This window comes from Rhamphochromis sp. 'chilingali', assembly GCF_963969265.1.
Source record: "Rhamphochromis sp. 'chilingali' genome assembly, chromosome: 8".
Lineage (NCBI taxonomy): Eukaryota > Metazoa > Chordata > Actinopteri > Cichliformes > Cichlidae > Rhamphochromis > Rhamphochromis sp. 'chilingali'.
This window is the reverse complement of record NC_137935.1, coordinates 23,434,039-23,443,586: the sequence shown is the minus strand read 5'-3', so window position 1 is coordinate 23,443,586 and position 9,548 is coordinate 23,434,039. Positions and strand designations below refer to the sequence as shown.

The following is a 9,548-nucleotide window of genomic DNA, read 5'->3' as shown; positions in this document are numbered from 1 at the left end:
TTATGTAATACTTAAAATTACTCATGTACTCATGTATTACCAAAAATTACTTTTATTACTTAAATTTACTTATGTAAAAACCTGACTTGTTCCCACCTTACCTAACTTTACACTTTAACGTTGTAAATATAATGACATTGTAAGATCAAATAAAATACTTTGAAATTCTATTTAATTACTGGGGACTTGTGACTCATGTTGTAGTGTGCCTAATTATAAAATGTTACTTTTTTATTTGGGGGCTCAAGAGTTGGCAGTTCGTCTTGTAGGAAGGTTGCCGGTTCGAGCCCCGGCTCGGACAGTCTCGGTCATTGTGTCCTTGGGCAAGACACTTCACCCGTTGCCTACTGGTGGTGGTCAGAGGGCCTGGTGGCGCCAGTGTTCGGCAGCCTCGCCTCTATCAGTGCACCCCAGGGCAGCTGTGGCTACAATGTAGCTTGCCATCACCAGTGTGTGAATGTGTGTGTGAATGGGTGAATGACTGAATGTAGTGTAAAGCGCTTTGGGGTCCTTAGGGACTAAGTAAAGCGCTACAAACACAGGCCATTTACCATTTGGCAAAACACAATCAATCAATTGAATCAACATGAAAACACCGACTTTTATTGAAGTTTAAAGAGAGCCTAACTAACAAAAAGCCACATTGGAAAGAAAGCCCAGGCCCCCTGGTGGAGGGAAAAAAAATATGCTCCATCTTGTAATTTACAAGGAATATTTACAACAACTAAGCTCAGGTATGGCCTTGATTTCAGAGGTGCTCCGGCACAGAGCATCAGGAGCTGAAATATGAGGTCGAAGCCTTCATGGTGGGGGAGGTGAGGTGATGCTGATGAGATAAACTAGGAGACTGTGGTGTCTGTCCTGAGGGAAGATGGAGATAGAGAAGTCATCGTCATTGTCACGCTGAGTAATCATCATGTCAGCGCTGGCAAAACAAACAAAACTGCTTTAAAATCCAAGGTGTAACATCTGTGATGAATAACAAACACACTCCAGCAGAGCAAAGTACAGCTGAGTCATCTGCTTTGTTCAGACAGCAGCTGTTGACACAGTTTTTGATTTGTGTCCCAACCAATGACGACCCCCCCCCCCCCCCCCCAACCAACCTGTGACTCACTGTACAGTAAACCCATCTGTCACTTTAATGGAAAGTACATGCCTGTGATATGCTCTGTCTTGATGTTCTCAAAGCCGTGGTGCCTCTGGAACGCTTCAAAGTTGATTGAGGCATCATCCTCTGATAGGCTGTGAGGGACCTGGCCATCGCCGGGGCGACACACCTCAAAACGGATCCATCTGTAGCTAAATAAACAATTTTAAAAAACAAAAACAAAACATAAATACTATAAAGACATTTTTAAGATGTCTATAATGCAAGTGAGCTAAACCTAGAAAAGCTGAATATATCAAGCTGAGAATCCATTGTTAGGGAGCAGATATCAGTGTTGGGAAGGTTACTTTTAAAATGTATTCCATTACAGAATACAGAATACATGCCCCAAAATGTATTCTGTAACGTATTCCGTTACGTTACTCAATGAGAGTAACGTATTCTGAATACTTTGGATTACTTAATATATTATCAGGCTTTTTACAACAACGTGAATGTACTATTGCTGTGTGATTTATTACTATTACTGAAGGTCCGCGACTCCGAACTGTAGTAAAGGGACCTCTGACTAATACGGCGGGGTCCCTGTCGGCTCGTAGCCGAAAACTAGCTTTACTTTGTTGTGTGGGTCAACTTTGCTAGCAGAGACAGAGAGAGGCGTTGAAAGGCTGCTCCAACGGAACTTATTGTTTTCGGAGGAAAACACGAACACGGTGTACAGTCGAGTCTTAATAGCTTACTTACAACTGGGCTCGTCAGGCTCTCTTCTAGGCTGAAGTGGTTATTATTATATTTACATGCTTCCAGCTCCCGTTTTTCCTCGATGACAACTCGTACCTTTCCACTCCCCTTTTTCTCCCTCCTCGCGCTCACAGACCCATAAGGTGTATGGCAGTCCATTCTCCCTGCAGCACGGACTACACTGCCCATGATGCTACATTCTTTAGAGCTATGCTTGTAGCATTCTGCCTGTTAGCTTAGCACAACAACAACAACAACGAAAAGGCGCTCTCTCACCCAGGAAACACACAGTCACAGAGAGAGAGAGCGTCGCCCTGTAACCATGGCAACCGTAACGCTGCCGCCTGGAACAACAGAACGTAGCTGTCAAACAAAACCCAAACAGTCCTGACCCGCGACAATATGAAACAGGGAAGTACCGCAGTGTAATCCATTTATTTCAACAAAGTAACTGTATTCTGAATACCACCTTTTTAAACGGTAACTGTAACGGAATACAGTTACTCATATTTTGTATTTTAAATACGTAACGGCGGTACATGTATTCCGTTACTCCCCAACACTGGCAGATATGCACTTACTTGCTACACTTGCGAGCTCCGGGACAACTCTGGATGAGATTCTGGATGGTGGGATGAGAGAAGCCAAAGAAGTCTGCTCCTGATGGAACAATCGACACCATGGACTTGGAACTAAGAAGAATGTGCAGAAGGATTTATTTTAACTGAAGGTGACCAAAACTAATTCAAGTTGTACAAGCAGGTTAAGTGACTGGAAGACAAAAGCTTTGTCATGTTTGCTCATTTGTTCAGAATGTGGCGGTGAAGTTGTGCTACCTCACAGACGCGATGGCCTTCAGTAGATTGGCATGGCACGTCAGGGCGGAGGAGGCCACGATCGCATTCTGAGGGTCCTCTTCAGGCACGATCTCAAACTGGAGATGGAGGGTGTTTGGAAAAAATAATTGTTTAAAGTAACAAATCTTAATCTTAGTGTCGTGTGTTCACCTAAAAGTAAACCGAATTTATATAAACATGTATCAAAACTTGCATGTGAGATGAGAACTGACCTGTGGGCCTGTTCCCCCGTCCTTGATTTGGCAGGTGTAGAGGCACTGCTGCTCGGGGTTTTTCATGCTGGCAAAGATGCGCGTGCTGCAGAAGCCCACTGGGTAGATGGCACACTCGTCATGAAACAGCATTCTGTCTGTGATGATCTGGAGAGCAGACAAGAAGGATTCAGTCATCAGTATTTTGAGAGGCTTGACTGTGTCCTCTAAAGCTCACTTTATGCTAAAGATTGGAACTTTAAAACCTCAGCTCAGAGGTTTACTGTCACTGAGACACTGACCTCGCCCAGACTGTAGACTGTCAAACCTCCCAGTACTATGGGAAAGACAGGACGGCCAGAAGAGTCAAGAGGGATGGGTTGCACCACCTTCCGTGAGCCATCTGCGAGTTTTCTCTTCTTGGACATCTTCTTTGGAACTAAAAGCCCAATTTCAACACAATTTAGTTGTATACAGCAACACAAGGATGTCATTTTCTGTCTTAATAAATATTTGATCGTAACACTCACGTTCATCCTTTCCATTCTCCCTCCCCCGCTCCTTCCTTTCCTTTTTGGGTTTTTTAAGTGCTCCTTCTTCGCCTGTTGGCACTGTTGATGACACACTGTGAGTAGTGGACAGACCTGAAGCCCCAGAAGGACCTGAGGACAATGCCACTGGTGGTAAAGGTAGATGAGCGCTTGAGCTGGGTGTGGGCAGTAGCTCCCCCTCTGACAGAGACTGGTATTGCAACAAGGATTTTAGTAAGAACCTGAAAATAAAAAAATGAATGAATACCATGTGCCATTAGAGCAAAAGCACATCATTCCGCATGTCACACAGCAGTCACCTGTACTCACCTCCGCTCCTCCTTTGCTCTCAGAAACTTTTCTTCTATGTGAGCAACTTCATCACAGAGAGCTGCATTTTCCTGTTGGCAAAATTACACCTCGGTGTGGTCAGATTGGATAACATACTTTTCATGTCCTAGTCTACACTTAGACACTTTTGGGGTATCTAATAAATTTGGACCCCCTTTATCTTTCAGAGCAGCATTAATTCTCCATAACAGAATCAACAAGGTACAGGAAACATTAGAGATTTTGGTTCATATTGACAAGACAGCATTACACAGTTATCCATGACGTGAATATCCTGTTCTACCACACTGAGGACTGAGGTGACTGAGAAGGTCATCGTCTCATGACTCACCATCATGTTCAAGAAACCAGTTTGAGACAATCTATGCTTTCTTTTGACATGAAACACCATATTGCTGGAAGAAGCCATCAGAAGATGGACACACTGATCACGAGCGCCCAAAAGTGTGCCAGAAAAAAGCCCTCATCCCACATACCGCACACCTCTTACACCACCAGAAGCCCGAACTGTTGAGACAAGGCAGGATGGATCCATGATTTCATGTCGTTTATGTGAAATTCTGACCGTACCATCCATAGAAAGACATCAAGACTCATCAGACTACGCAATGTTTTTCCAAACTGTAGTGCCAATTTGTTTTTCTTATTCACAGTAGAGGAATGCTCTTCTGGAGACCTTGGTTGTAACAAGGAATGCAGATTTCTTTTTTTTGTTCTAACTGAGTTAGTGCCTTCCTTTCTGCTTGAAGCAGTTTGCGCATTCTCCTCTGACCTCAACAAAGCACTTTCATGTTGAGAACTGCTGCTCATTGGACATTTTACTTTTTTGCACCATTCTTTGTAAAACTCAGCAGTTTCTAAAAGACTCCAACACCAACAACTAAATCAGATTCAATTAAAAATGGATGTCTCGATCATATCTACATGCCTAAATGCACTCAGTTGTTGCCATGTGATTGGCTGATTTGCATTATTAGGTAATCAGGTGTACCTACTAAAGTGGCTGGTGAGTTTATATGCATGATGTAAGACTGTTTATTTTTATGGAAACATCATTTACTTACAAATATCATGGCACGAGCAGCTTTGCGCAGCCGGAGGTACTTGAGCCTATATTTTTCATTCTGGTTCTTTCGTGGACCCCTCTTCCCCTTGGCCTTATGCTCAGAGGAGGTAGTGGGAGATGGGAAGGTGGGTGCTGAGACTCCTGACCCAGAACCAGAGATGGTATTCTGCTGCGGCGAGCTGAGGAAAGACTGGGCGGTGAAAGCCTGCAGGGCCTGTTGCGGCTCCTCATCAGTCTGCAAGGGGTCAGAGATGTAGGGGAGACAAAGACAGAGGATTGTTCATTTGTAGCACGAGTTCCTGAGTGTTAAGTCTAATTGTTGAATGTTTGTCATTATGCTTCTTAAATTTGTAAGATCTTAGTTCAATCTATAGGGTCAAGACATTCCTTTGTCCCTGACCACCTCTCCAGCCACTCTATGCTGGGGGAGAATTTTTACACATCCCTTGTGAAGATTGTTTGATGTTTGGTAAGCTTCCTGCCCTTTGTATGGCTTCACTGTGTTATGCATGGTGAACCATACATTGGGTGTGGGGGGGTTACTCTCTATATGACCAGGATGTTGTTAGAAACAGCAGGAGGAAACACACACTCACTCACTCACTCACTCACTCACACACACACACACACACACACACACACACACACACACACACACACACACACACACACACACACACACACACATTCTCACATGCATACAGATGTTTACACATACACACACATAGTGCCTTGTCTTAGAACCATTTGGGGGGGTTTTATGGTGCGCGTTGCTTTGCTGTGATGTGTATTGTGTGAACTGTTTTCCCAATAAAAGGCAGCAAGCGGAGGCCGTCGTTGGGGTCATTGTGGTAGGATTCAGAGTGCTTTCTGAGACACCGGCTGGGGCCTCCCTTGCTAGCAAATCAAAGATGTTCATCTTGTTTTGGTCGTTAACGAGAAAAAGTTTCTGAACCAGCGGGGCTTGTGGAAACACAGAGCCAACACTGAGCCTAATGCTTGTGCTTTCCTCAGAATGGTGAAATGTACACAAAAAACAAAACAAAACACAGATGCAGCTTCCACTAAAAGTGCTTTTTGACAAATAACAAAAGTTCAACCAAACAAAAGATGCACAAGAAATTAAAACAAAACTGAACTCCCTGTCTCAGCTTATTTCACTCAGACACAGGCTTAATGCAAAAATGCTAGTTGTAATAATGTGAACTTTTAATTCTGTATATATGATTTTTTTCAATTACTTAGAACAGTTTTGTGTATCCCTCTACACTTCTGGGTCCGGCTCTTTTGTGAAAAGAAAGGCTTCCATATTTATCCATAACCAACAGCAGGGCATACAAAGCAATGCAAATTTGCAGCACCTTATAATATATTTAGGTTTGGTATAACAGTGCCATTAGTATCTCAGATGACTCACCAGCAGAGCAAAGACTCCGTTTCTGTTTTCAATCCTCTTGAATCTCCTGCTGCCTTTTTGTGTCTGAAACATAATGCGAGACTGAGGCCAAATGCACGGGGCAGGAAAGGCTGGGTTTGATTCACACAAGCTGGGGGTCAATTTAGATGAATTCAATCATTATAAGATCACAGTTTAAAGGCCCGCACATCAGAGCGCACAGAGAACTGTCTGTTCCGATTACAGCCCAGAAATGTCTGCCTCGTTAAAAAAATGATGCAAAACAAATAAAAGTCAAAGAAGCGGGATGGGAAAACAAAGGATGCTGACAGAAATGCAAATGGTGTTTGCACCAAATCCACTCAACAGGTGATGGTGTAATTTACTGCACTCAACAGCAGAGGCTGCTGTGAGGCTGAGTCTCAAACATTTCCCTTACCTCGCGGTACATGACGGCTTCCAAGCTTGATTTTGCACTGCCAAGGAGAGAACAACGAGATGAGCAAAGTCTAAAGGATCATAGTGAATTACAGAAAACCATATCTCCCTCCTCCCTTGTACCCACTGAAAGACAGCAATCTTGCACACTCTTGGTTTTCATGAATTTGTTCTGATGCTGTCCAACTAAAGCTCATGAAAACTTATGAAACTTGACTTTCAGATATGCTCTAATAACCTAGACAGTTAAAGTGAAGAGAACACTGTACTTGGATTGAACAAGTCCCCTGTCGATGATTCTCTGTTTAATTTCCTTTATGTGCATGGGACCTCCCGCTTCCTCCAAAACAATCTATGTAAGAGAAAGAAAGAAGAAAAAAAACTTGCTACAAAACCAAACGCAAAAGACCCTCACTGCTGTGAATGTTACTGAAATGTCACAAATATATGGCCCATACCTGCGCAGCATCGAGCCACGTCAGGTTCGGTTTCTCTGCTATTTCGCTGGGTGGTTCACTGCAAACAGGAAATAAAACATCAGTGTCCTCTGGTGTAAGTTATCTCCTTGATTTATTTGTACTTTAAAATTTTGGCATAATTTCCTGCAAGCACACCCACTTTATCTGGATACATGTTCATATTGCTTATGCAGAGGAATGACAAAAGGAAAAGTCTATTGCCCTTTAACCTTACAGTGCTGGGAAGTGATGAATTCTTAGAAGCATTTCAATAAATTCCCATAATAGTACATTTCTATGCTGACGGTGCCTCCGCTCATAGGACTCATGGGGTCACTGAGTATAATGATTATTATTATGTGAATCACATCAACTATGGTGTATGGACGAACACTAAAGGATGAAATATATTTTAGAAACATGACACACTAAAGCTGTTCTGGCAGTATATGATGCCATAAGACCTTACTAAGACACATTTTCTCTTTCCTTGAATTTGTCAGTGATCTGAGGATTCTTCTGCTCTTAGCTGTACCCTAACTGAACATGGTGGTAAATAGACTGGTTTCGTATATAGAGGGTTTCTACTCTGCTTGAGTATTCAAAACACTTGAAATTCTATAATCTATGTCAATACTAGCATTATATTTCTTAATCCAAAATAAATGAAGTTACAGTAGACAGTAACGTTTTAAAATGACGTATTATAAATCTGATTATTTTGAATCACCTCTCTAGAGTTTCAGTGGTGCCAGACAGAGTTGCAATGCTGTCCAGAGCAGGAAACAGAGAGTAGTTCCCCTGTCCATCAGCCTCCATCTCAGATTCAAACGTGTTGAGGGATTCCATGGAGGGCAGGTATGAGCATCTGCGAAGAAACGTCAATGAGAAAATATCTAGCTGCGTTTCAGTCTACAGGCGTGCCTCACTGCAGACCTTAAGCAAGGCAAACACTGACTTCTGCACAATAACATCAGGTACAGTAAGGACCAGCTACAAGCAAAACCTACCCAAATGAAACTGCAGCAAACACTTATTTGACTTCGTGCTCCTCACTATTAGTTTCCGTGTCAACCGGAACCTTCGTCCGTCCTCATTGCATTGTTTACAGTCAGAGCGGCTAAATGCTAACATCAACTAGCTAGGAGTCATTGGCTAGGAGCAGTTTCCGTGTTTAAATCCAGACTTGAAAGAATACATATTTCACTAGTGTGGTCCAACTCGTGAACATATTTGACGTTGGGTTAAAAAAAAAGCGAATATCTATCACAGTTTTACTGTAGCATAGTAAAGGTATATGAGAATCAAGAAGTCTTGTATCGGAACCAAAGACGGATGAGCACTTTACCGGATATCCGGTGTACATGTACGGCTCGTCAAAATAAAATCCGAAAGTTACACTTAGAAAAAAAACCCTTTTCCATTATTTTATTTACATTTTTACTTATCTGTTACTACTGTACTGCACCTCTTAAGTGTTTCACAGTATGAGTGATGATATTCTGCTTTTAATCTTTTTTTAAGGAAAATACTAATAAAATAAAAAAATAAAATAAAATAAATGTTTATTAAGCAATTTTGATAGGAAATTGCTTAATTTTAGAAATTTTTTTGCTCTTTTTTGCTGTTTAGTTGTTTTCTTTTAGAATCATTCATCTTAGCAGTAGGATTTACATGAAAAGAGAAACAAATTAAGTTTGAGTGAAAATGTACATTTTTTGCACTCTCTGGTCGACTGACTCAGTGAATCAAATGACTCAAAAAACTCGATTCACTTTGGTGAGTGTCCCAAGAAGACAGCTGTGGCCAGCCCAAATGACTACAGGCCTGTTGCACTTACGCCTGTAGTGATGAAGTGCTTTGAGAGACTGGTCTGTCAGCACATCAGGGCCGGTCTGCCTCCCACTCTGGACCCCCACCAATTTGCCTACAGGACAAATCGTTCCACCGAGGACGCTATCACCATAGCGCTCCACACTGCGCTGAGTCACCTGGAGCACCGAGGAAGCTATGTGAGAATGCTCTTTCTGGACTTCAGCTCAGCATTCAATCATATCATCCCGGAGATCCTGGTCCAGAAACTGTCTCACCTGGGACTCTCCACCCCCATCTGCCTCTGGATCAAGGACTTCCTGACAAATAGACCACAGTCTGTCAGACTCGGCCCCCACCGGTCCAGCACCATCACACTCAGCACCGGGTCTCCACAAGGATGTGTTTTGAGTCCCCTCCTGTTTACGCTCTACACATCCGACTGCTCCCCTACCCATCTCTCAAACACCATCATAAAGTTCGCGGATGACACCACAGTGGTTGGACTCATCTCAAGGGGGGGATGAGTCGGACTACAGAGATGAGGTCAACAGACTGACTGAGTGGTGTTCAGTTAACAACCTCCAACTGAACACC

At 42.8% G+C, this 9,548-nt stretch overlaps 1 protein-coding gene across 1 annotated transcript; it reads right to left on the bottom strand.

Annotated features, from left to right (window-relative positions):
* Positions 1-581: 581 nt before the first annotated feature.
* Positions 582-8,491, bottom strand: tbrg1 (transforming growth factor beta regulator 1). Its single transcript, XM_080888256.1, has 15 exons — positions 8,150-8,491; positions 7,870-8,007; positions 7,140-7,197; positions 6,951-7,033; positions 6,683-6,719; positions 6,265-6,327; positions 4,846-5,082; positions 3,761-3,831; positions 3,431-3,672; positions 3,203-3,339; positions 2,922-3,068; positions 2,689-2,786; positions 2,434-2,544; positions 1,160-1,302; positions 582-861 (listed from the first exon to the last, which is right to left on the bottom strand). Exons 2-15 carry the CDS (start codon positions 7,986-7,988, stop codon positions 773-775), a joined length of 1,635 nt encoding a protein of 544 aa, XP_080744382.1. The 5' UTR covers positions 7,989-8,007; positions 8,150-8,491; the 3' UTR covers positions 582-772.
* Between the last annotated feature and the right edge of the window lie 1,057 nt (positions 8,492-9,548).

Excerpts from the sequence above, each read along its gene's own strand:
- tbrg1 (XM_080888256.1), bottom strand. The coding sequence starts at position 7,988 with ATGGAATCCCTCAACACGTTTGAATCTGAGATGGAGGCTGATGGACAG. Across the intron at positions 3,069-3,202 it reads CAGTCTACAGTCTGGGCGAG|ATCATCACAGACAGAATGCT; the intron begins GTCAGTGTCTCA and ends TCTGCTCTCCAG. Across the intron at positions 862-1,159 it reads CAAGACAGAGCATATCACAG|GACAGACACCACAGTCTCCT; the intron begins GCATGTACTTTC and ends ATCTTCCCTCAG.